We start from the raw sequence: 25,908 nt of genomic DNA on the forward strand, positions 1-25,908 counted from the left end.
GTAGTCATTAATAACCGTTATTAACTGTTAAACAATAATCTGTTTGATTTCCCCGAAAACACTTATCGTTGACTGTTTCCAAGTTTTTAATCCATGTTTTTTAAATCATAAATGTGTTCCTTAGGCCCTCTGTCTGAACAGTACAGCACTGGGCAAAACAACCACGGGGCAAATAGTGAACCTCTTATCCAACGACGTCAACAAGTTTGACGAGGTAACGATCTGAATCTGAAAAGTAACGTTTGGTTGTGAACATACAGCTCTGTAACCTTGACAAGAATAGCAACTTTACCTCACCGTATTGTCCATACACGTCTCTCTCTTCGACAGGTCACCGTCTTTCTACACTATTTGTGGGTTGGTCCCCTGCAAGCAGCAGCGGTGATAGGTTTGCTGTGGTTTGAGATAGGCCCATCATGCCTTGCAGGAATGGCATTGCTGGTTATCCTGATGCCTGTCCAGACTCTCTTTGGGCGTTTGTTCTCATCTCTAAGGTACATGCATTTGAGTTGCCATACAAAGACTATTTAGCTTACTAAGAAGTTCGCTTTTGCCACTCTAATGGATAGTACTGCATGACACTTCTAGTCTGTGTGAAGCCAGCATGTTTTGCAACCTGACCAACTGTATTAATGTCTGTCCAGGGCGCAAACTGCATCTTTAACTGACAACCGAATACGCACAATGAATGAAGTGGTCTCAGGAATTCGTATCATCAAGATGTATGCATGGGAGAAACCTTTTTCAGCTCTGGTAGATGAAATCAGAAGGTATGTTGTGTTTTGAATTAGCCGTTTAAATGAAGGACAGGTGGCAGTCTATCGTGGTAGTCCTACTATAAGACCATCATAGCTACTGTGCTAACATACTGTAACATTAGACCCTATTGATCTACTGTGATAAATTGGTAGACATACTTACTGTAAGACGCTCTGGATAAGAGCGTCCGCTAAATGACTAAAATGTAAATTGTTCAGGAAGGAGATCTCGAAGATCATGAGGAGTTCCTACCTGCGAGGCCTCAACATGGCCTCCTTCTTCGTGGCCAGCAAGATCATCGTCTTCATCACCTTCTGCGTGTACGTGCTGAGCGGGAACAGGATCTCGGCCAGCCGTGTGTTTGTGGCCGTGTCGCTGTACGGCGCCGTCAGGCTCACCGTCACGCTCTTCTTCCCCTCCGCCATCGAGAGGCTGTCGGAGACGCTGGTCAGCGTCCGCAGAATCAAGGTGCCGTCCGGACGCACGCAGCAGCACTGATTTAAAAACCGAACCGATGAAAAGAAACATGTCTATGTCGATGAAAGAAATGTCTTGTCATTCCCATGTTTGTTTCTTTTTGACAGAACTTTTTGTTGTTGGAGGAAGTGTCTACACTACATTTGGGTGCCCCTGTGGGTGAAAAGCAGGACTGCATGGTGGAGATCGAGAACATAGTCTGCTACTGGGACAAGGTGATGCTCTGCGTTAGAGCGCACGGGACTTAGTGTGGAGCACTGGCTGGTATTTTGTTTTCAGTTTGTCAAGATTTGCAGTGTGTCAGATTATGATTCTAGTATCTTCTCTGGCCTGTGCTCCCCTCCCCCCAGGTGTCAGATGCCCCGACGCTGCAGAACGTGTCCTTCACAGTGAGGTCGGAGCAGCTCCTGGCTGTCATCGGACCAGTAGGCGCTGGGAAGGTAAGAAACCTGAATTGGGATGTGATGATGCTCCCATGGATGACTTCACTAGCTACAGCCAGGTCCACCCAGGGCAACTAACTTTCCTCACTGTCCCAGTACTCCTCTCCCCTCTCCTCCTATTCCTCTCTTTCATTGTGTGTTAAAAGTTTCTAAAGGTAAAAAAATAAATAAGTGTCACTGTCAGGAGCTTGCCGGTCGATATGGGTGCGTACCAATTCAGTGATGTTGTCCTAGTTGTTAGTCCATGATTCAGGGCTATGTTCTCAGAGCTTGACCTTAATCCTCATCAAATCCCTGTGTGGGCAGCAGGCCACTTCATTTCTTCAATTTCAGCTTCACCTTAAACTCTCACATTCTATTGCTAATCAGCTAGGACTACTTTAATTCCCCATGTCCATTCTAGTTGACTGGCTGACACTCTATTGGCCGCGGAGCCTTAGAGAAGAAGCGATACAGTATGACTTTTGACCCTACCCTTCTCTATAGGGTGTGTGTTGATTGGCTCCACTGTTTCCTGTGTTCCTCAGTCCTCTCTGCTCAGCACCGTCCTGGGAGAGCTGTGTTTGGACACGGGTGTGGTCAAGGTCAGGGGCGAGCTGACCTACGCCTGCCAGCAGCCTTGGATCTTCCCTGGCACCATCAGGAGCAACATCCTGTTTGGGAAGGAGCTCCACCCCCAGAAGTATGAGAGAGTTCTCCGAGCCTGCGCCCTCAAGAGGGTGAGCTGCTCATGGATCCTAGCAAACAAATTGATTATCATTACATTTATATCAACCTTTTATTTAATGTTTTTGAAGTTATTTCACCCATGGCAACGGTCAGAGTGTATTTAGAAGGCACAGCGGAAGATCAAGGATCAGAAGTGCGTAGTTCTAACAGTATTTCGCCTGTGTTCAGGTGGTCCACTAGATCAGTGTGATGAGTGTGTTGTGGTGTAGGGTGACCTCATGGTTAACCCTGGGGTTGTCAACAGGACATGGAGATGCTGCCCGGCGGGGACCTGGCGGTGATCGGTGACCGGGGGGCCACCCTGAGTGGAGGGCAGAAGGCCCGGGTCAACCTGGCCAGGTACGCTGCTTACCTCTCTCCCTTCTCCCCCAACACCCCACACAATCCTGCTGCTTATTCATATGACCGGGATACGCATGGTTAATACTGTACACTCTTGTTACTCGTATAACATGTTTACAGTCCTACTTATTTCACATTAACTGTACAACCACATCATTTAGGAGGTTCACACATTGTGTGTGTGTGTCTGTATTTAGGGCAGTGTACCAGGATGCGGACATATACCTGCTGGATGACCCTCTCAGTGCTGTGGATGCTGAGGTGGGGAAGCACCTGTTTGAGCAGTAAGTTACGACCGCCGACACCTTCCCCTAGTTCAGCCTTTCTCAACCCTGGTCCTCGGAACCCCCCCCCGCCCCCTGACCTGGACTCCTAAGTTTTGTTGTGGCTGCTTGGATCTGGATTAGACGAGCTCACCCGGTGCTTGTGTGTTCCAGGTGCATCTGCGGCCTGTTGAAGAACAAACCTCGCATCCTCGTCACTCACCAGCTGCAGTACCTGAAGGCAGCGGACGAGATCCTTGTCCTAAAGGAGGTGTGTGTCTGTCTGTTTCTTATAGTTCCCCTATGTTCAAAACGGTAAACACACCTTGGTAGTCCAACGGAGCTCCTGTGGTCTTACAGGGCCACATGGTGGCGAGGGGGACCTACTCTGAGCTGCAGGGCTCTGGCGTGGACTTTACCTCCCTGCTGAAGGAGGACGTGGACGAGGAGCAGGACAGCCGGGCCCCCCCCGGGGCCCTCTCCCGCTCCCCTCACACGCTCTCCCAGAGCTCCATGCTCTCCCACACCTCCTCTCTGCAGTCCATGATGGAGGGAGCCGACCACCTGCCCCTGGTGCGTACACGCCCCCAGCATCCTCTCCACGCATAACAACCTCGTTTAAAACCTTGGATGGGTGGGACTAGTTCATTCACCGTGCAACCTCCTCCTTACCTCCACTAGAGGGCAGTGCTCACCCTCAACTCGCAAACTCCCCCCCCCCCCCCACCCTTTCGCTGTGTAGTAGAGTTATTCAGTGGTGATCGAGTCGCGGCACTGAGAGCCGCGCGTGTGTTTGTGTTGGTAGCCGGCGCAGCACATGACTGAGGAGAGCCGGTCGGAGGGGACCATCGGCCTGCGTCTCTACCTCAAGTACTTCAGAGCCGGGGCCAACTTGCTGGTCCTGCTGGCTCTCCTCCTCCTCAACCTGCTCGCTCATGTGAGTGGCTTCCCACGGTTTGTTTGAACACGGATGGTTTTGGGATTGTTTTATGCATAATTGTAGTTGCACTTTGTGTCACACATTGTTTTTTTTTTTTTTTTTTAGATCAGCTATATACTGCAGGACTGGTGGCTGGCCTATTGGTAAGACACAAAAGCAATTTTTTTAAGTTTAGTTTCTAAAAAGGCACTGCACACTTAACAACTTTTGTTTTTCAAGTTCCAACAATCTGTCAGATTTTCTTTCAAAATCTGATTTGTTCGACAGAATACAAGTGATTCTGACAGTGTGTGATTGTCTTTGCTATACTCAACACTGCTGGTTTGAGTATAGCCTTGTGGCTCTGTTTTGGAACATTTCCTTTATATGTGCCCACAGCTAGCATCTTTCATCCATTGATGCCTGCAGTGTTTATTTGTCCTTGTGCTCTTATAAATCCCGTCAGGGCCTCTGAACAGCAGCACCTCAATGTGACAGAACCCATCACCAACAGCAGCTCCCCTCAGCATCTGGACCTTGACCTGTACTTGGGTGTTTACGCAGGTGAGGCCCAGTCGGAGCACATCCCTTTGTGTGCTATTGAGGCTGTGAAAAGCCCCAGGCATTCACTGCACGTCTCCACACTTGTTTGGCTGTGGCCCAGTCCTTCAAGGCCCAGTGTGTGTTCCTGGGGCTCAGCTGCAAGATAGGAGGGCTTCTTGTTGTTTTTTTTCCCTCCAGCGTTAAGACTGCCCTGATTTGCCTTGCCTTGACTCTTCACCTCTTCACAGTTCCTGGTTTTTGTATTCAGAGTTCAAACTTGCAGCCAGGTCTGAAAGTGAAGCGCTGTGGGGGTTTGTTGGAGCTCTTCTTCTCTGGTTTAGTTGTGTGTTCACCAATGGTGCGAAAGCGCACGGCTTGTCCTTCTTTTGGGGCTTGGTGTGGCTGCATGGTGATGGATCCCACCTTGTGCGTTGATCAGGTTTGACCGCGGCCACCATCCTGTTTGGCTTCCTGCGCAGCCTGGTTTACTTCAACGTCCTGGTGATGTCGGCACAGACTCTGCACAACCGCATGTTCAACGCCCTCCTGCGCACGCCTGTGCGCTTCTTCGACGTCCATCCGATTGGTAAGGAGCTCTGTTCTCTCTGAACACGCACATTCTCTAGGAAGGATCCACACATCTAAGTCTCAAACATGGCACTCTCTTTAGCAGATGAACAGTTGATGGTCAGGAAGACGTAGGTCCTAATAATAGGCTTTGATTATGAGGCTTGGCCTGGGTTGAGACCATGTTGTTTCCAGGATGTGTTCACTGTTGTCCACTAGAGAGCAGGCTAGTGCTGGGACATGGCCACGTCTACCTCAGTTCAAGGACAGAGAGAGCACTTGTACTTCCTCACCACACTCAGCAGGCTGTTTGTTTAAGCGGGCCTTGAAACCGGACGAGTATTTCTGCAGCTTTTTATAGGATGAAAATTATCTTTAATTGCACATTGCATTCCTCCTATGATTAAATTGATGCTTAATCAGTTATATATATATATATATATTTATATCTGATAATAACAACATACATTAATTGTTGTTATTATCGTTGTTGTTATTATCAATATTGTTATAATTATTATTATTTTTAACCTATAATTATTTAAGAAGTATTAAATATGTGCATACAGTATATATGATACAAGGATCACAGAATGAACTGGAGTGCAGGGGTTAAGCGGTAAACCTTTGAAACAGCTAATCAGCTCAGGACAGCGATGTCTTCCACGTCCTGAAGACACTGCCGTGAGACGGGCTCTCGTCATCAGAGCCGGTGGCTGAGGGGCAGGGGGAGCTGGTGTTGCTGTGAGGCCAGACCCCTCAGGAGGCTGGGGACCTGTGAGGCCAGACCCCTCAGGAGGCTGGGGATCTGTGAGGCCAGACCCCTCAGGAGGCTGGGGACCTGTGAGGCCAGACCCCTCAGGAGGCTGGGGATCTGTGAGGCCAGACCCCTCAGGAGGCTGGGGATCTGTGAGGCCAGACCCCTCAGGAGGCTGGGGATCTGTGAGGCCAGACCCCTCAGGAGGCTGGGGATCTGTGAGGCCAGACCCCTCAGGAGGCTGGGGACCTGTGAGGCCAGACCCCTCAGGAGGCTGGGGATCTGTGAGGCCAGACCCCTCAGGAGGCTGGGGACCTGTGAGGCCAGACCCCTCAGGAGGCTGGGGACCTGTGAGGCCAGACCCCTCAGGAGGCTGGGGATCTGTGAGGCCAGACCCCTCAGGAGGCTGGGGACCTGTGAGGCCAGACCCCTCAGGAGGCTGGGGACCTGTGAGGCCAGACCCCTCAGGAGGCTGGGGCTCCTCTCGTAGGTGTCGCCTCTTTCACTACGTAGCGAGAAGAGGGCTATCTGTTAACCGTGAGCCAGAACAAAACACAACAAAACAGGGAAATGAATACTGTTTGCTGTAGATGTTGGACAGTGAGGTATTTGAACGGCTGAGTTGAGCACACATGGGTATATTTGTCCAGTGCGCTGTGACAGAAGTCTTTGATTCTTTCATTAGCTTTGTAGGTTGGAGTCTGGAGTGGACAGATAGACATCATCTCATAACTGTGCAAACACTAGCGGCATACAATACATTTTGACATAAAAGCCACATAAACAATCGAACCGCCGACAACTTTAGCACTTAGATAAATTATTCCTTGTACAATTTAAATTGAAACACATTCTGCTGCAAATGGGATGCCAATATCAACATGTTGATAGAAGCAAAGTTGACTAGATGAGGTCATAGACTTTTTGTCATTCAGAACCAAAGTCTAATGTCAACTGGACAACTTGGCCAACTAAAAAAATAAAATAAAATAAAATTCCCAGTCCATTGTGCACTTGTCAGTGGATCATTACTCAGTCTAATCTCTCCAAAATGACACTCATGTCAGACACAATCGGCACAGTTGGGAGTTCTGTGTATAATGAGTCACAATAAGCTGGTAACACAACTCCAAATATGATTTGAGGGTGTTCGGTAGCTTGTGGTTTCTGCTGGCATTAGTACTGGGTGTAGCGACATACTGTTTCTTTGGAAGAGTGTGTTGGTAGCAAACACAGTCTTAACCTTCTGGGTTTGTTTTGACTGCTGCCGTTTTGTTCCATGCTAGTCTACCTGTCGGCTTATCTGGGGTGTGTCTCCCTGCTAATCTGCACAGAGGAGGAGTGCAAACACTTTGAATAATGTAATCATCTTTTTAATAGTGCAGTCAAGGAGACGCATAACAGTTGCTGCTATCTGATGGCTGTTGTGTTGCTATCGGTGACCGTTGTATGGCCGGGTCAAGTTGTTCCAGATCCGGTCCCAGGCTGGGAGACGTGTCCGTGTGTGACTGAGGTTGAGCTGGATCACTTCTCTGAGTGATGACCTGCTCACAGGCCGGCATCTCTACTGGAGATCAAACAGAAAACTTGCCCAGCCAAAGTCCAGATGACTTTCATCTCTGTTAAACATGCCTGTTGAAATGAGTGGAAAGATAAAGAAAACACATTTTCTTCAATGTTTCCATTCCAAAGTTCCACTTTTCTGTGTTTGCGGGCATCAAATGTTAACAGGTTACTTTTTACACTTGAATCAGATTACAGGTGAGCCAAGGAGAATATTAAGCTTTAGTTATTGTCAGTTCTGGAACTGTATTACTGCCTTTTTTTTTCCTTCCTTCCTTCCTTCCTTCCTTCCTTCCTTCCTTCCTTCCTTCCTTCCTTCCTTCCTTCCTTCCTTCCTTCCTTCCTTCCTTCCTTCCTTCCTTCCTTCCTTCCTTCCTTCCTTCCTTCCTTCCTTCCTTCCTTCCTTCCTTCCTTCCTTCCTTCCTCACTCTCTCTCTTTCCTTCCTCGCTACCTCTCTCTCATACTCCCTGCTCCATAATATCTGCCATTCCCTTGTGCTACCAAAACAAGTGTGAGTAATGCATTTGTGATTGTGCATGCGTTGTTAAGGATTTGACAACTGTTTACACATGGAAGTGATGGGTGCTGCTGCTCGACAGGCCCCGTGTTTGTTACTGACAGAGCTAAAGGTTACCGCCACAAGCTCCTTCGGCTCTGTTGCGTTCGCGGTGTGGCTTGTTGGAACAAAGGAACAAATCGTTTGTGAAATATGAGTGATGGATAGGTATTGTAGCTGGACGGTATCAAGCGCTGTAATGTGTGCATTTGCCATTTGGCTGAAAGACAGGCGTTCTTGTGCCTGTGGAAACGTAGCTGTATAACAATAACAGTGCCTTGAGGTTGGGTAAGAATGATTGAACAGGATCATGGAGTACTCTCGACGATTAATGCCTAATGTCAACCATCCTCTGACATCCTGGTATGGGTGTACTTTGAATTTTTACAATTATGAACACGTTTCTTCATTGTACTACCCAACCGAACATGTTCCCTGTGGAGCAACACACACACACACATACACACACACACAGCAGTGGATGTGTTGAGCTGATGTTGATCCCTGTAATTTAGTGTCATTGAGTGGGCTAATCCCCTCAGAGACAGCAGGCCCAGACTCCAGCTCATCAGCAGACACACACACACACACCAACACACGCACACGCAAACCGCCGTCATCTCGTATCTGCAAAGATGTCACTTAGTGGGAGCTGTCAGTCAGCTAACGTAGATACAGGAAACTTAAGTAGCCACTTTCTCCATCGCCGGTACAGTATGTCACAGCGGCGCCGTGTAGCTAGTTGTGTCTGCGGAGGCAGTGTTTTTAATGTCTATATTCCCTCTGCAGAGTTGGTGAGTGGAGGAGATAGGGGGGTGAAGGTAGTGCAGAGAGGATGATGATATCGGGGTGTGTAAATTGAATGTGGAGATGGAGCCGTGTGTGTGTGTGCAGTGTGGCTGATAGGGCTCCCCCTCGCTCGCCACTTCCACTATTTAATTGCATGAAAGGGAAGGAGAGGAGATTGCAGGAGCCTGGTGGTGTGAGCGGAGAGAATGGATTTAGAATGTATTAGTGTTGGCAGCGAGGTGCCAGCGGTGGGAGGCTAGCCGCCCCCGGGCTCCTGGGCCCCCGCCACGGACGTGCAGGTGAGTTGTGGCACCTCAAACCTGGGCGGCCCTCCTCCCTCCCTCCCTCCCTCCCTCCCTCCCTCCCTCCCTCCCTCCCTCCCTCCCTCCCTCCCTCCCTCCCTCCCTCCCTCCCTCCCTCCCTCCCTCCCTCCCTCCCTCCCTCCCTCCCTCCCCCCTCCCCAGCGCTCCTCTATTATCACGCCCGTCTGGCTGAAAAGGGCCCCGGCATCAGGTGGGCCCCACACACGATGGGCCTCTCAGTCGCCCTCCTTATCTAGATGTTTACAGGGAACAGCGATTAGCCACACGCCCCTGCTCCAGTCGGACCCCACTGTTCCACTGCTTCAGCCTGGACCCGCAGCCCGGCCTGCCTCATGCCTCCACCCACAGCTCCAATTGGGAGGGCTTGATATTTCCCCGGCTCCCGAAAAAGTGGTGCAGATCACCCCTGGAGTCCCCGAGCATGAGAAATTGTTTGATACTTAAATGCAGCTGATATCCCGAAACGTCGATTCCCCCCACCACCCTCTGCACAATAGGTGATATTGTTGACGGCCTCCCGTAGTGATTGAAGCCATTGTGCCTCCGACCTGTCTTACCTCATAGGCATTTCCATGTGCTGGATGTCTTTGTGTAACTGCATCGCTGTAATGCATCTCTCCTATAGTGAGCCAGGACTGGAGTGGTTGCTTTACCTCATCAGAGCTGCCGTTAACCAACCTGCTCGTCAGACAGCTGATTGTTCTCGGATGTTCAAACACCCTCAAACCATGGCATGATGTAACCAGGAGTAACGTGTTCCTTCTGCCCCGGCCTTTTGTTTGTCCGACACGCATCGATTTGGGTCATTTATGCGCTTAGACAGTAACATTACATACACATTAAAGGATATACCAAAGGCGCAGTTTGACAAACATAATTCTCTTCTTCTCTGTTGCCAAATTGCGAGCGGGGCGACGCTCTCCCTCGGTCTGGCGCAGGGAAGGGCAGGAGCGCCCCTCTCCTCCAGCGCGCCCGCCCGCCCCTCAGGCAGGTCTGCATGCTAAAGGGCCACTCACGCTGTGAAGAAGATTAGCCTGCCTCCGAGTGCTACAACATGCTTACGCCACTTGACTTTGAATCGGCGCTGATTTGGAGCATTGCTGGTTTGTTGTGGGGGGAATAATGCGCCGGCTGGGTTTATGCGATGGCTGTTATGGGGAGCCCGTCCTCGTCTGCATGCATGCATGTTTTTTTCTGTTTTTTGGGGGGGAGGCGGGAGCGGGGTTTGGGATAAAGCTGTAAGCTGCTTACGGCCGTGGAGAGGGGTGATTACAGGGCCCACCTCCATGGGACACACTGGGAGACGCCAGGCGACTTTGAGGTCAGCGCCTCAACTCTGCTCCCACTGGAAAAACCTCCATATACCCATGTACATGCCATCCATGCGCAGACCCTCCCTACACACACACACACGCACACACCATCATGCCCTGTGCCTGTCACAGTGCCAGCAAGAACAACCAATCAATACAGGAGGGAGAAGCGGGGAAAACAAGCCTGGGGGCGTCAGCATCTCTGCAGGGCGCCCTAAACCCAGGCCTGGGCTCCACACCCTGGGTTCACACACAGGTCGTACTGGGCGATGGCCACCCGTGAAAAGATCAAAACATTGATACGCTTGTTCCAGAGACATTGAAACGGTTGCGTGCGCTCAGTCGTTTCCTTAGAACCTGAGTCTAGTTCTAGAAGTGGTGTTGGCAATCTGGAAGTCTGAAGTCTCCCTCCAAGTCCTCGGAGACAGGACAAGCTTTGCTGCCTGTCTGCCTCGAGGTTTGAGACCTGTGGATAGGCTATTACCGGGGCCTGCGGTAAACACAGGAAGTGAGCAGCTGGAGAGTAATCTTCCGTGGTCTGGGATGGGGCTGGGAGGAGGAACGTTTCTAAAGGAGCCACAATGAAGGTTTGGAGGAGCACCTGTGCAGCCTCAGCCGGGATAATGAACACCTGAGCAGTTCGGAGGCAGCTCAATTAAAGTCATTGACACTGCCAGTCAGGAGAGAAAGGCATGTACGTCGCTTCTGTTCCGTCTTTGTGAACAAACAAAAGACTCGCCAATGTATTCAGTCCAGACTAGGACAGCCTTTATGTAATCGAGGCCAAATAATGATTCTTTGTTTAATTTAGATAGGGCTCTCTATTTGTCCACCTGATATCACGTTCAATGTATACATCCTAGTGATATGGCCCAGACTCGGGTAATAAAAGTCATTTATGAAGTGGCAACTGACTTTGTGAAGGGGGGGGGGGGTGATATAATTATTGAGAAAGGTCTCGCATTGTTTGCAGACGTATAAGCTCATGGATTACTAAGTTCTTTTTCAGTGTGTGGTTTTGTTCGCAAATATTTGGTGAGCTCATTCAAGGTAAGATGCAGCGTGAGTTGAAATGAGTCATATCTTTTCCTCCCTTTGAAAAACATTCCACACAAGACTCATGATCCTTTCACTGGTCATATTAGCAGAACACTCCAACGATAAAAGGCACTGCAGCACTGAGGCTGTACAAATGCTTCTTGCTGCTCGAGCAAATAATCATCACACACCACTGACAATGAAAACGCTCAAGTTCTGAAAAAAATCGTCCACCGATGATTCAGTGGAACACCCGACTAATCAGTGACCCCGTGTCTCGTGTCTCCCATCATGCACCAGGAAGAATCCTCAACAGGTTCTCCAAGGACATCGGCCAGCTGGACTCCCTGCTGCCCTGGACGTTTGTGGACTTTACCCAGGTGAGTCTCATCTCGGCGGCTTCGGCCCTCCCCCCCTCGCACCCCCCCCCCCCCCCCCCCCCCCCGGCCTCAGCCTCGACCGCCGTCGGGGCTGCATGGGGAGGCCATTTCATGCCTGGCTGGGCCTGCTTTGTGGTCCGGGTCCCCTAATCTGGAAACAATTACTGTAGGATTACCTGGCAGCGCGGCCCAGCGCCTGCACAGATTTAATAAAAGTGTCTGCACACAGGGCCGGGGCGTGGCTCCCCCAGTGTGGCACGACACTGCAGGCCCTCGGACTGTGTCAGGGGACTGAGCGAGTGATTGGGAGAGAGAAAGGTACCACAAGAGGACATAATGGCGACAGGAAGATGGGCCAGATCTGGCGCCAGTGAGGGAGAAGGCAGGAGAAAAGAAGGGGATGATCTCCCTGAGTGGTGAGAAAAGGAAGTGAGCAGTAGTGTGTGGAGGGGTAAAGAGAGCGAGATGGGGAGACAGAGAGGAAAAGAACAAGGGGAGAGGGATCGACGGAGAGAGAACAGACTGAGAGCGAGACGGAGTGTAAGATAGAGGGAGATAGGTGGAGGGGCGGGGGGGGTGATGGGGGACAGGTCAGTTGAAACTGATAGACTAGAGAGGGACTTGCCCAGCTTACCGTGATCCTCTATCCCCCCCCCAACCCCACCCCAGTCTGTCGCTGGCTGGTTAGCCAAGGGCCACCCTGACGCATAGCCAGGTAATGTTACCGAGCGCCACCGCACCACGCCGAACAATCATCTCCCAGGAAAGCCCGCGGAGATGAGCCAGCTCACGCACGTAGTGCCACAAAGGAGGGAATGTTTGCAGCCCAGTCCGAGTTAGGGGAGCAGGCGTGGCTCCTTGGTCAGGGCCGAAGAAAAGAACAAAGCTGCTCTGGAAACCAATCCCTCCTCCACAATGCCTGAGTGATGTTTGTGGCAGATACCCATCTCACCGGAGACAAAAGCCATCTTAAACGCTGAAAGCACAAAAGATCATACCTACAAAAGCTTTTTGTCCGCCATGGTCCCCCCCCCCCCCCCCCCGCTATTTTGATAATATGGTGAATAATAGTCTGTGTAAAAGAGTAATGTTGTGGAAGGCCTTCAGGTCCAGCAGGAAAACAGTGGAAGCTGGCTGCTGTAGGTCACATGTAGCCATGGTCACATGTAGCCATGTTTTATTGATCTGGAATACCACACCGTTCGTGGAGCAACAATAATGTACATAAATCATAACTTATCTAAAGTAGTTTGTTGTGATGTACATTTTTTCAGTGGGAAATGAGGCCTAGACGAGCAATTCTAAAGCTAGGCTGTTGTTTTAGTTCTGTTCAAACTTTTAGCTGGCTAGTTACCTCGTTGGCACTATATGTGTGGTGGGACATTGTGTGTGATGATGCACAATGTGCTCTTTTGGTGCAGTGGAAAAATGGGAGCACTTTGTGAAGAGGACAAAGGTGGCATCATTTGGACAAAGTGCTTTTGTTTGGCCTTCTTTCTGCCCTTGTTTGCAGGTGCCTTTTATGGAGCAGTCTTTAATGCTTTCAGGAAGGAAGATTTTCACTCTTTTTATCAAAGTATTAGCCGAACAGAGAAGCTGCTGATCCTGACCATTGTTGGCCATTTGTGGAGGGACATTTCCCAACAGTCATTGTTTAAATGGTTGTCAGGGGGAATAGAGTGAAACTTGATAAACAATGCCCTAACGGGCTGATCTCCTCTGAGGGGAGAGGCCAGCCTCGGTGGAGGGATTTGCATCGAAGCTGCCCTCTTTATGGTGGAGTGAGCACTTCACAGCCATCAGCACTCCCCCCATACAGGCCCAACAAGGGGATTCCCTCTAGTTTGGGGGAGGAGTCTGTGTGTGTGTGTGTGTAGGAAGGGGGGGGGGGCTGTAGCTGGGAGGGGGCATGAGGGACCTCTGTGCATCCCAGAGGCCAATTTCTTCACAGGTCTCATTTAGGAGCAATTTAGTATATATTGAAAAAATGTGCCCTTTCTCTTCCCCTCTTTATGCTGCGGGGACAAAGACAGAAATGTCAATTAAAAGCACCTCAGGCAGAGGGGACTACGGGCCTTTGTGTAGCCTTGACCTTTAAATCCTGGGTTGCCTCTCCTTTCACACCGGGGGTGGCTGAGGGCGAGGGGGACAATGGGGGGTGAGGGAACCCGGGGGGGCCTTTCAGAGGGCCCGGGCCCTGGCCAAGGCTCCTGACCACGTCACCCCGCTGGCTGTGGGGTCCCAGGCACATCCACGGCATCTTCCTAAGCGTCCAAATTGAGTTTGTCAGCTGCATAATCGTCCCTAAGATGGCAGGTTGGGGCCGCGGTGAGGGTAGGGTGGCTCTGAGGTTTGAGCTAGCAGTGACCTGTATTTACTCCTTACGCTTTTAGTGGCTGTGTCACGGCCTGGTTAGGGCAAACTATTCCAATGAGTCTGCGTGTGGGCTTGAGTTGAGCTGACCTTGGTCTGACCACAGTTTGAGCGGTTACAACCCGGAAGAAGGTCCCTCTCTCATAAATGACGGCATGGATCCGTCAATGTTGTGGAGGAGGAGAGGCCCCTGTGTGTGTGCGTGTGTGTGTAATGGCAACAGCTTGAAGACACACACACACGCACACACACTCGGGGCAGTGACGGCCATTGTTTGGGAACACTGGCGGGTGGACGGCAGGGTGAGACTGTATATTGTGGCACATTGTATGTCGGGCCTCTTCGGTGGCTTTGTGGGATATGAGAACTGCTGACGTAACTGCGAGTGCTGTAGGATGGGATTTCAGAGGCTTTCTCTGGAGCCTTTAGCAAGCCGGGTGACAGGAGAGAGGAGGAATGCTCTGGCTCCGGGCACAACACATACCAGGTTAGTCAGAGTCACACAAGAGAGGGACCACGATGGAAATATATCCGCCATAAATACCTATTGAACATTGTTATCCGACAGGCCCATTGTCTCTGTGTGCAAGGTGGAAAAACACGAGAGTGACACAGAAAAGGAGAGGCCAAGAAAGACACTCTTTTCCTTTGGTGTTCACACGGGCGGTACATCTCCCACGGTCATTCTCATACAAGTTCCCCGGTTGAAGATCATTATTTGTGTCTCAAAAATGGTTTGTGTGTGTGTGTGTGTGTGTGTGTGTAACATGGAGAGACAGTGTGTGTCAGCAGGGGGGGGGGTGTTTTGACTCTGCGTCTCAGTAGTACCCTGGAGGAGGGGGGGGGTGGGGGGTGGGGGCGGGTCACGTGATGGTGGGCGCTGGCCCCGGGTGAAAAGCTCCCAGTGTCTGTGTGGTCTCCCATGGCACTGTCCTGGCACCTCTCCTGTCTCAGCCATGCTGGACTGCCTGGTGCTACTGGAGCCTGGGAACCCAGGCTGGCTAGCAGCCGCTCCCTGGAGACAACCGCCAGCGCCGCCTCTCTCCACCAGGGGGACGGGGCTCCCGCGCCAGCCTCGGCAGTTGGGGGTTCGTTGTCGCGCTTAGTGTGTGGTTTACTGTTTTATTGACTCGCCTGTGAGCTTCCACAGACTGTGTGGCGAAAGAAAAAAAAAGTGTCCTTGACACTTTGTACAATTGTGAACTATGGCTTGTGTTCATTGTTGGTTTCTGTAAGCTTTTGTTTGTGTGTGTGGGAGTGTGGAAGGGAGGTCAGAGAGGGAGGGTGTGTGTGTGTGTGTGTGTGTGTGTGTGTGTGTGTGTGTGTGTGTGTGTGTGTGTGTGTGTGTGTGTGTGTGTGTGTGTGTGTGTGTGTGTGTGTGTGTGTGTGTGTGTGTGTGTGTGTGTGTGTGTGTGTGTGAGAATGCATGCAGAGCATTGGGGCAGCTGCTTTCGGTGGATACTCGTGATTTATAGTTGCGAGAGAGATAGCAAGACAGACAGGGAGAGAAAGTGTGTGTGTGTGTGTGAGCGAGAGTGCATTTCAAAGCCTTTCTCTTATTTCCAAAATGGGGGGGTAGAAATCAGCAGCTTGACTGAGCCCAAATAAGTGACTTCTCTTACCTTTTCACCAGGGACAAAGGCCTAATCCTGGGACTACTTGAGCCACCAATGTAGACAGCGACCGAGACCACCACAGAATGTGTCAGGCCCTCCTCGCCACACACAAAACACATTGACTGCAGCTTTATGAAGTGAAAATGTCCCCCAAAGAGAAAATGTGAAGGAGGTGTCCACAGTCGTTTCTCCCTAAGAAAAGCCACAGCATCTGGGCATTTAGAGCTGAAATGAAGGGCGAACACGGTGCAGAATGGACTGGGTCACCACTATTGTCCCAGCCTCCAAGTGGAACGGTCTTGTTTTGTTTCAGTACCACTGACCCCTACATCTTATTGGACCAGTCTGTCAGAGAAAGTGTGTGGCCAGAAAAATGCTGGCGATGACAGAGGATTTTGTTTAGCATGGAATTCAGTTGGCCCCCTCGCCGCTCCCTCCATTTCCCGTTTTTGTTTGTGCTTTTTTCCCAGCGGCTGCGTCTCTTCGAAACACTGCATGCTGTCACTGCATAAAGGGAGGATGAAAAAGGAGTTGTAAAGAAGCGTACTGATTCCTCGTGTCCGGGGGGATGTTTAATTAAAGGGAAGTGTTTATGTTCCGCCGTGGAACAACAGTCGATATCGGAGCCGAGCACAAATATTGCAATTAACTTCAATTTTCTGAATTTATTTGGACATCAAAGACCAGATGGTATCACCTGCAAAATAAAGCAATTAGGGTCAGCAGAGATGTGAATGGTCTTTAGGCACAGCGGTGAGCGCTGCGTGTCTGAATGGCTGAATCGCATGCCTACTGTAGCTTTCTTTTCTTGCTAAAGAGCAATTAGAGTTAATGCTTTATTTAAACTGTTTGTATACAAAAGCTTTTCATCCACTTTTATGTTCGGCGGGCTATGGCTTGGGGAGTTGTCCATTCCTGTGTGGGTGCTGGGGGGCGGGGGGGGCGGGGGTCAGTGGTCGCTATGTGAAGTTGGTGTGGGGGGGCGGTATCACCACTGCTTATCGGGTCCATCTGTGTGTAGTGTGGGTGGGGGCAGCGGTCTTCTCTGATGCTGACACGATAACGGGCAGACCAGGCAGAGGGATCAGATCAACTGGGGTCTTGGCGACAGTGGCCCCCTTGGGAGCAGGAGAGGAGAGGCTGGACTCCTATCTAATGGTTCCAGTTCCTGCTAAGACTCTCCTCAGATGAACCGTCCGTCCGAGCCGGGCCTCTGAAGGCCCCCCCGCCCCCCCGCCTGAGCTCTCCAAACATCCGCAAACGACGCAGCCACGGATCAACAAGAGTTCACAGTACATAATCACACAGGGTGTGAAATATGTTAAGCAAATGTTGGGGCCCTTTTAAAGTGTAGACACAAATCCATGTTTGTCGACTGGTAAATAGTGGTGTGCCACTATTGGAGGTTGGATAACATGCAGTAATAGCCTGCGTGCTCACATCTCACTTTGCAGTCCGGTGGCCCCCCATCACAGCCCAGATTGAAACTTATGTAGTGTGAAATTCTCAGGATCAGTTGTGCTCAGTAGTTTTCACTCACTGCTTGATTGTGTGTGCTCCAGCGCGGCGATGGTGAGACTGGTAATACCCTCTTATCTCCACTGTAAACGGAATTGAGTGGCTTTTCATCATAAAACCACATTGAAAGTGATCATGCTTAAACGTGCGCTTAAGCGTCAGATAACATCCGTAATTAAGGTGCTAAATTAAATTTTCATCTCTGAGGGCTAGTAGGAGACCATTGAAGGTAACAAACTGATCCTAATCTGTTCCTTACAGGAATCATCTCTAAGGTTGTCTCTAATTTCAGGGTGTAAGATTTCAATTTTATCAGCCATCAAGAAAATATGAAATATGCAGTACAGGATATCTTGAGAGTTTGGAAACTCTTGGAAAGGGACTTTTATATGCATGTGTTGTTGTAAACAAAGTTAACAGTTGGGTAAAAAAAAAAGGCTTACTATTATTAGAGCTCTACTCATTGTGTTGTGGTATTGTCACAAACAATTATTATTTTTAGTAGAGGGCATTAGGGAGTGGATGCAGAGGGTACAAAATACCTTCTGAAAGCATTCAAATGAAACCACTGGTCAGAGCAGAGTGGGACAGTGTTGGTACCATATCACTGAGCCGGGCTCACATTTAGGTATCAGATTGCATGCGGCCTAGTGGTCTAGCTGTGTCAGATAGCCAGCCATTAACAAGAGTGACGAGTCATTGTGTTGTTGAGGGCTGTGTGGTTTGGCTGCGCCGCATATCAGACACCCACTGTGTGGTTCCCAGAAGCCTCTGCCAGTCACAGTGACGATGCCCATTGGCTGGGTGCTGTGCCAGGGGGAGTTAGGGCCGAGGTGTTGAAGGGGAAGCCCCTGGGAACAGGGGGCTGTGAGTCACACAGGAAGAGGGCCCAGTTCTCACCTGCCTCTAAGTGAGAATTAGTGCCTTGGCTTCTCTCCCCGCACACAGCGAGCCTCACAGCCTCTGTATCCCACTGCTGTCCCTCAGGCAGTGGTGTTCCCACACAACAACAACAACAACAACAGCTGATAGGCTTCCACTCCTGCCATGCTCAAAGCTCAGTGGTAGCCCACAAGCTAATGCTGGCCCCGCTCAGAGGGCTGATGTTGATCTCACCTGTGTCTCGTGTCCTCAGGTGTTCCTTCAGATCCTCGGCGTGATCGCCGTGGCGGCCGTGGCCATCCCCTGGATCCTCGTCCCGGTCGCCCCCCTGCTCGTCGCCTTCCTGTTCCTCCGCCGCTACTTCCTGCGGACCTCGCGAGACATCAAGCGGCTGGAGTCCACCAGTAGGTTTCCGCGGGGACACGTCCGTTTGGGCTCGCGGACAAAAGGCAGAGCGCGGGAATGCTAATAGACCATTGAAGACGCTCCCGGGGGGCTCTAGCATAAAGGCTAAAGGTAGCTGTGGCCCATGGCTCGCCCACACACAGCCTCCTTCAAGTGCTGAGAGTTGGTGACATCACATACAAAGGCGGTGAAGGCGAGCGGGCATGGCTGGGCCATGGCAGGGCCATGGCAGCAACTAGTTCATCCTCCTCCCTCTGGGCTGATGGCCCAAAGGCATAGAGGAGGACAGGTTCCCTGATCTTGACGAACAAAAGTGCCATTAAGAGGCTCCAAGGAAACATTCAGGCTTTGTCTCTGTTTTTCAGAAGCCAAACACATCTTAACAAAGCACTCTCAATGGTGGCCCTTTCCTCAATGCAGGTTGTGTGAAGCTGAGGTCATATAAAGGGGTTTTCATGGCGAATTTTCCATTGAAATGTGCAGGTGTTATCATATCAACTTGCATATTCTGCCTACTTCCTATAATGAATGGCAGGCAGACATAATGGACCGGGGGGGGTGGGGGTGGGGGTGGGGGGGTGGCATTCAAGCTGAATGTCCTCGAATAAGAAAAAAGGGAAATCCTGTACATTCTGTAAAACGGATTGGAGGTTTGTCTGTACAGCTCCTCAGCCCCTCCCCCCCTGATTCTGTCTCCCCCAGCTCGGAGTCCTGTCTTCTCCCACCTGTCCTCCTCCCTCCAAGGTCTTTGGACCATCCGTGCCTTCAAAGCCCAACAGAGACAACAGCAAACCTTCGACCAACACCAGGACCTCCACTCTGGTATTCGACCTAATCAGTGTTTTTGTTTTGGATCGATTCCCCAATGCACATCAGTGTCATGTCTTAACATGTTCGCCTCCTGGTTCTCCTGATGTAGAAGCGTGGTTCCTGTTCCTGACTACCTCACGGTGGTTTGCTGTGCGTCTGGATGGGATCTGCTCCATCTTTGTGGCTCTCACTGCCTTCGGCTGCCTGTTCCTCAGGGATGGTACTGTACCAGCCCTCCAATATAGATACTAATCTTTACACAACCTTGGTGGAACCTGCGTGTTGAGGGATGGGTTTAACTCAGTGGTAGAGCATTTGTCCTCTTGACTTCGAGAGGTCACAGGTTCAAATCCCGCCGCCTGTATGTCGCTTTTTGATCAGAGGTTCTGCTGATAGAATTGGTTCTTGTTGGAGGATCCAGTGTTGTGTTTGTCTCTGTTCCCTGGTGTGGCAGACATGGAGGCCGGGAGGGTCGGCCTGGCACTCTCCTACGCTGTGACCCTCATCGGGATGTTCCAGTGGGGGGTCCGACAGAGTGCCGAGGTGGAGAACATGGTGAGGACCCTCTCTGACCTTCAACATGAGCAAAACGTGGAGCAAAACGTGTAACATGGAGGTCAGGTGGCTGAGCGGGTAGAGCGAGCGGGTAGAGCATCGGGCTAGTAATCTGAAGGTTGCCGGTTCGATTCCCGGCCGGTGCACATAACGTTGTGTCCTTGGGCAAGGCACTTCACCCTACTTGCCTCGGGGGAATGTCCCTGTACTTACTGTAAGTCGCTGTGAATAAGAGCGTCTGCTAAATGACTAAATGTAACTGTAAAACGTACATCGTGTCTTCTCACCGATCTGCTTGGGGTTCATCTCTGAACCTCCCAGCAGGATGACTGACGGGAGGTTTGCTTGTGTGGATTCTCATGTACCAGATGACGTCAGTGGAGAGAGTGGTGGAATACTCTGAGCTGGAGAGGGAAGCCACCTGGGAGAGCGATAAACGCCCTCCAGCTGACTGGCCTGGAAACGGCGTCATCATTTTCGACCAGGTCAACTTCTCCTACAGCTTGGACGGCCCCGTGGTCCTGAAGAACATGTCGGCCGTCTTCAGATCCAGAGAGAAGGTTTGAGGGGGTCCATATCTTCCGGCCCACTATCACACTGTCTCTCCCAGTAGCTGAAGTTGATATGCAGCTTGTGTAATAGGTGTAGGCCTGTTCCTTTTCTATGTGTCATTATTTTTCTAATCAATAATTGAACGACCACCATATTGTGCTGCTGAATCCGGGGGAATATACCATTTGTGATTCATGGAATACATATCATGTAATTAAGACTGCTGAAGTGGATCCGTTTGTTCCCATTAGCATTTTGGGATACCTGACAGTGACAACTGTTTATTCACTGTACAGAGAGAGGGGGAAAAAGGAGCGAGAGAGGGAAAGAGAGAGGCGGAGGAGGACGTTGGTTGGGGTTTGTGATTGAAACCCCAGCGTTTATTGCAGGGGGGTGTATTTTGCATGGCTACGGTTGGCCAGTGCGGCTGATTTCACAATGGATGGGTTGATAAGTGGAGAGGCCCGGGCGTCTGGCAGCCCAAGGGAGGGCTCGTCACCCGGGCGCCGTGGGGCTGAAAGGCTTTGTGCATCATGACAGTCCCCCTGAGACTGTGTCACACACGGAGCGCAGCACCTAGCATTCTGAGGACTGCTTCCACCCCCCGCGCTGCACACACACTCACACACAGACACACACATATACACACACACACACATACAAACACAGTTCAGCCCAGAGAGAAACCAGGCTGGGTTAAACGCAGAACAATCTAAATGTTCTCTGTATTGTAATAATGTATTGACTGTTTTATTGAAAGGGACGTGCAGTCCTGGGGGGATAGAAAGCGCTGACCTTTTGATCTGCAGTCAAATGCTCTTAACCACTGAGCTGTAGCCACCCTGGTCATGCCAAGACTGGGTTACTAGTTTGCTTGTCTTTTTCTCACGTTTTGTAGTGATGTATTGTAGTGATTGGAAGAGGTGGTTTCCAGATTGAATTTAGATAGCCTTTTGTGTTCTATGTTTGAATTCATAAGGAAATGTGATATTCCTGATCAGTTAACAGCCTCTCCCGACTCATGTTTCAGAATCGGAGTGAGAACCTATCGCAGGGAAGAATGGTACTGGTGGAACAGGGCTCGTATGCATACATGGTGATAGCATCAAATCCTGTCATGTTAACTTCCGGAAAACGCAGCTGTTTTAATGTCAGCCCTATCGTGTGCTGGCTTGTTAATAACTGATACTCGGATAGCTGCGAGTAAGAGGCAGCTTGGTAAAAGCACGGCCTCTCATGTAGAACTGGTTGTTCATGTCTTTTACTGTAAGAACATAAAGGACCCCATTCACAATGGTGCGATCGAGAGAAGTCAGTTTATGAATGTCAGCTGTCAGCGTGAATGCAGATTGTCGTCGAGGGAAGAAAAAAAAAACGACTTCATTCATCTTAGGGAGGGGGGGGGGGGGGGCTTGGTTATGCCTTGAGCCCTGAGGAGTGCAGGCTCTGAGCGGAGGTCCCGGGGATGAAGGCACGCTGTCCTCCGCAGGTCGGCATCGTGGGGCGCACGGGCGCAGGGAAGAGCTCCCTCATCTCCGCCCTGTTCCGCCTGGCCGAGCCCGAGGGGCGGATCTCCATCGACGGCGTCCTGACCTCGGAGTTGGGCCTTCACACCCTGCGCCAGAAGATGTCCATCATCCCACAGGTATGAGCTCCCTCCTTTACGGCCCTCGCGTCCGCATGAGCGAGGACAAACTCACACCGTCAATATAAAGGTTTGACCGAGAGGTTTATTACCACGAGCTCGGATCGTTAAACCGCCCCATCCTAGTGAGTCGGGGTTCTAATGAGGGGTTCTGATATACACAACGGGGTAAACAAGGACAAATATCGTTTCCATTGAATACTTTCCTCCTTGGGTCTTAAGATGGAATGCTCCAATGAATGGGGAGTGCTGGTTATCCCGTAATCATCATGCACTGGTAGTCCCAACTGTCACCTCGCTGTCTCAACCTGGAGGCTTAGTGTCACGTCGAACTGTGTGGTCCACCACATGACCTATGACCCTGGTATGACAGGTGCCAAGTCTGAAAAATCCAACCTTCAACTTTCCTCTCCTATATTCCTGTCTGGTCTTCCTCTACCTGTGACCAACTGTGCTTCAGTCACACCTGCAGGAGCCTGTTTGTCCTCATCAAGCTTATCTATCTTAGGATGTCCAATAACAAACGGTTTTCATACCACAATGCTCCATTGGCAGAACAGAAACGATTGGAAATGTTTTTGAATTGTAGTTCCACCATGTCACAAGTGTAATACTAGTAACAGTGCCTCATCAACTCTTCCTGAGTTCCCCATTGAGGTCGTGGGGAGAGGTTTTTATGTCCCTGGCGTTCCCGAGGCACAATCCACACTCCCCAGGCAGGTAAGCCAGAGAAGCCATCACACCTCGGCGGGGTTTACCCAGCCTTGTCACTCGGCCGTCTGTCTGAAAGGCAACAGAGAGACCCATCCGAGGAGAATCACAGTTGTCACTCAGGGGATTTCTGAAAGTGAGACAAACGGATGCCTTGAGACAGTTTGAACTTGACTTCCGCTTGTTGAAAGCGATACGGCATTAAGAAGGAGGCGGCCCGCGGGAGCGTGTCAACAGTGAGGGGGGAGGAGCCTCCTGCCACAGCCGCTCTGTGAGCAGAGCACCTCCCCGTCCCTGACAGAGGATTAGCCCTCTACCCCCAAAACACAGGAAAGCTGCTTAGGAGAGGGCGGCTCTCCCCCAGCCTCACAGTCAAAGTCCCCAAAGTACCTCAGACAGCAACACTTGGCCCCAGTCTTTTGAACTTCTGCTCGATTGCAGCCAAGATGCCCCCTAAACGGGTTGATTTGAATGCTTTTCTCTATAGCGACTCGATTTATCGTCACATTTCCAAATCAGGTTTTGCTCAAACAGGTGTAAACAGGTGTTTGTTTTGCTGCAGGTTTTCGAACTTGCAATGCAAACAGAGCACCTCAGATTAGCAATCCTGCATCTCTATTGTCAACTGATTTTGACTGTAGAAGTGTGGACTTGACAAATTGCCAAAAGATTTCAAATGACAGGTATTACTTTACCAAGATTGGGTCTCGTCTGTTATTTGCAATTTTTGTTAAACTTGCCCAATAGAAAGTATTCACTGCATTTACAAATGTACATTTAAAAACCTTTTATTATATATATATATATATATATATATTCCAACGTTATATCTAAAAGTGATATTCACTCAGCCTTTCAAATGGAAAATAACTTGTTGGCTTACCTTGTGATGTGCGATCTTCAGATTGCGAGGTGCATTCCATATGTTGCCAGTGAGCTGTTTCACTATTCTTCCCTCTCCCTCCGATCTGATTATGATAAACTTCTATTAGTATGTGGCATTAAAAAAGAATCCATTTCAGGTTCTTTTGAAATCTTACGAAGGAGTTTTCAGAAAGAAAAATGAATTCTGCAGCAAACAGAGGGCTTAGAATTGTTGGAGCACATAATCGGTCTATGGAAAGCTGTGCTTGAAAGCAGTTTTTTCCAACTGAACATTGAATCCTCAATTAAAGTGTGTCACAAAACTAGTTTGAATTGGGACTCCTGGCTTAATGACAAGGCAGTCTGCCCCTGGCAGAAGGACAGCTCATCGGGACTAGAGAGGTGGAACATTTTAAGGCGAGGGAGACAAGGATGAACCTCCGAATACTAAAAATTCTCCCTCTCTTTTTTTGGAATCTGCTCAGAGTTGAGCAGTTGCCGTGGGTTTCAGGGCTAACACAAAAGTCTGTTGAGGCGTGTGAATCTGTGTTTGCGTTGTGTGTGTGTGTGTGTGTTTGGGTCTATGTGTGTGTTGTCTCCTGAAGTCGTGTTAGTACTGCTAACCCAGTGTTTGCTCAGAAGCTCTGACATGCCCACAAGCACATACTGGGCTGTTTACTGTATGAGTCACTGTTCCTTCCCTGGGCCGGGAAGCACAGCCTTCAGGCTGCACCCTGTCAGCCCTCTCCAGCACCTACCTCTGCTAGCTCCCTGATCTGCCAGTTGCCAGGTGAACATGTGGATCTTGATCAGAGGTCAGATTAGTGTCTAGTATGAGCGTGATTTATCCTCTTTCCTTGACTGTATTGTGGATCCTGACAGTTCCTCCTTGTCCTCTGCTATCTCTATTGATGCCCAGTCACACTCGTTAACGTAGCGTCTTTACTGTCATTATGGCCATTAAAGGGTCATTAAACCCGTCGTTTGTTGTAGAAGAAAGCACTGTGGTATTTGCTTACTGATAAAACAATGAGGTAACGAGACTATGAATATGTTATCAGTATTTAAATTGTTATGTGAATGGGTTGACGTTTGGTTTATGACCAGGGAGGAGATGGTCCACGCACATTAAGCACAGTGCTCTGGAAATCACTTTTTCCTCCGAACAGGTGGTCTGAATATCTTAACAGAGCTGGCATGCGAATGTGGCTGGACTTGTGTTTGTCAGGTTTTAAAGCAAACACCAGGGCATGCTGGGGCAGAGCGCCCAGGGGTCAAGGTGTTTCCACCGCACTATAAAAACAAGCTTTATTTACCTTCTAAAGATGCTTGTATGGCTGAACTTTGGCACAGGTGTGGACTGTGGCTCACCGCGAAGACACTTGCTCACAAAACATTGAATGTTTCACAGATTTCTACTTTCTACAGTTACATGTTAAATACAACAGTTTTTTCAGGTTATTCCTGAATGATTTTCCTTGTTTTCCAGCCAACCTTTATTCCCAATACACTCTCCATGAAACCATGAAGTCACCTACAGCTTTTCCAAAAATAAAAAAGATAAACCGAGTAAAGGAGGCCTGGGGACTGAATGAGACTCCCGAGTGAGGCGTCGCAGGCCTTTTGTGAAGCCCTCTCCCTCACACATAGCCCCAGCACCTCTTTATACAGCCTGTCTTAACCCTTTCAAACGTCTTCCCTGGTCATTATCTTAACCGGCCATGGCCTTCCCTTTCTATATCCATCCATCCCCATGCAGGATCCAGTTCTCTTCACGGGCACCATGAGGAAGAATCTGGACCCTTTCAGCCAGCACACAGACGAAGACCTGTGGAATGCACTCCAAGAGGTACTCCAGCGTGGCCGTGAATGATTCTCCCCTCCTCGGCCCAGGGGGGGGATCCCTCTGTCCCGCAGCACAATGCTCACATTCAGCCTCCCCTGCTCGCCACAAGTCATGGAAGGGAAATCCCATTAGGGCCGTGGGGCCCAGCTCAATGTGCGGCTTGTAACTGGGAGCCATTGAAAGTACTGGGAGGGGGGGGGGGGGGGGGTGTGTTTGGCCCGTGAGGCTGGCCGGGATGAGGGCTCCCCCCGCCGCGGAGGGCTCTAGCTCCTGGTTCTGATCCTGAATGGGTTTGGTGGCCTGGATTAAAGCTCGAGGCCGGCCACAAGGCAGCAGTGGCCAAGTTCGCCCGTGGGCCCGGCCCTCGCA

At 50.2% G+C, this 25,908-nt stretch overlaps 1 protein-coding gene across 1 annotated transcript in view; it reads left to right on the top strand.

Annotated features, from left to right (window-relative positions):
- Positions 1-25,908, top strand: part of LOC146233749 (ATP-binding cassette sub-family C member 4-like) — a 33,479-nt gene that overhangs the window by 1,293 nt on the left and 6,278 nt on the right. Inside the window, exons 5-27 of the mRNA XM_084689949.1 lie at positions 125-214; positions 331-494; positions 645-770; positions 978-1,227; positions 1,344-1,451; positions 1,587-1,676; positions 2,207-2,398; positions 2,653-2,747; positions 2,948-3,034; positions 3,188-3,284; positions 3,374-3,586; positions 3,819-3,950; positions 4,059-4,096; positions 4,399-4,496; positions 4,915-5,061; positions 11,683-11,762; positions 18,405-18,555; positions 19,259-19,378; positions 19,476-19,586; positions 19,821-19,921; positions 20,290-20,481; positions 21,963-22,118; positions 25,453-25,542. Of these exons, the coding sequence (XP_084546075.1) occupies positions 125-214; positions 331-494; positions 645-770; positions 978-1,227; positions 1,344-1,451; positions 1,587-1,676; positions 2,207-2,398; positions 2,653-2,747; positions 2,948-3,034; positions 3,188-3,284; positions 3,374-3,586; positions 3,819-3,950; positions 4,059-4,096; positions 4,399-4,496; positions 4,915-5,061; positions 11,683-11,762; positions 18,405-18,555; positions 19,259-19,378; positions 19,476-19,586; positions 19,821-19,921; positions 20,290-20,481; positions 21,963-22,118; positions 25,453-25,542 (2,928 nt within the window). The remainder of the gene's footprint in view (positions 1-124; positions 215-330; positions 495-644; positions 771-977; positions 1,228-1,343; positions 1,452-1,586; positions 1,677-2,206; positions 2,399-2,652; positions 2,748-2,947; positions 3,035-3,187; positions 3,285-3,373; positions 3,587-3,818; positions 3,951-4,058; positions 4,097-4,398; positions 4,497-4,914; positions 5,062-11,682; positions 11,763-18,404; positions 18,556-19,258; positions 19,379-19,475; positions 19,587-19,820; positions 19,922-20,289; positions 20,482-21,962; positions 22,119-25,452; positions 25,543-25,908) is intronic.

This window comes from Hypomesus nipponensis, chromosome 23 (genome assembly GCF_054491055.1).
Source record: "Hypomesus nipponensis isolate SF chromosome 23, ASM5449105v1, whole genome shotgun sequence".
Classification (NCBI taxonomy): domain Eukaryota; kingdom Metazoa; phylum Chordata; class Actinopteri; order Osmeriformes; family Osmeridae; genus Hypomesus; species Hypomesus nipponensis.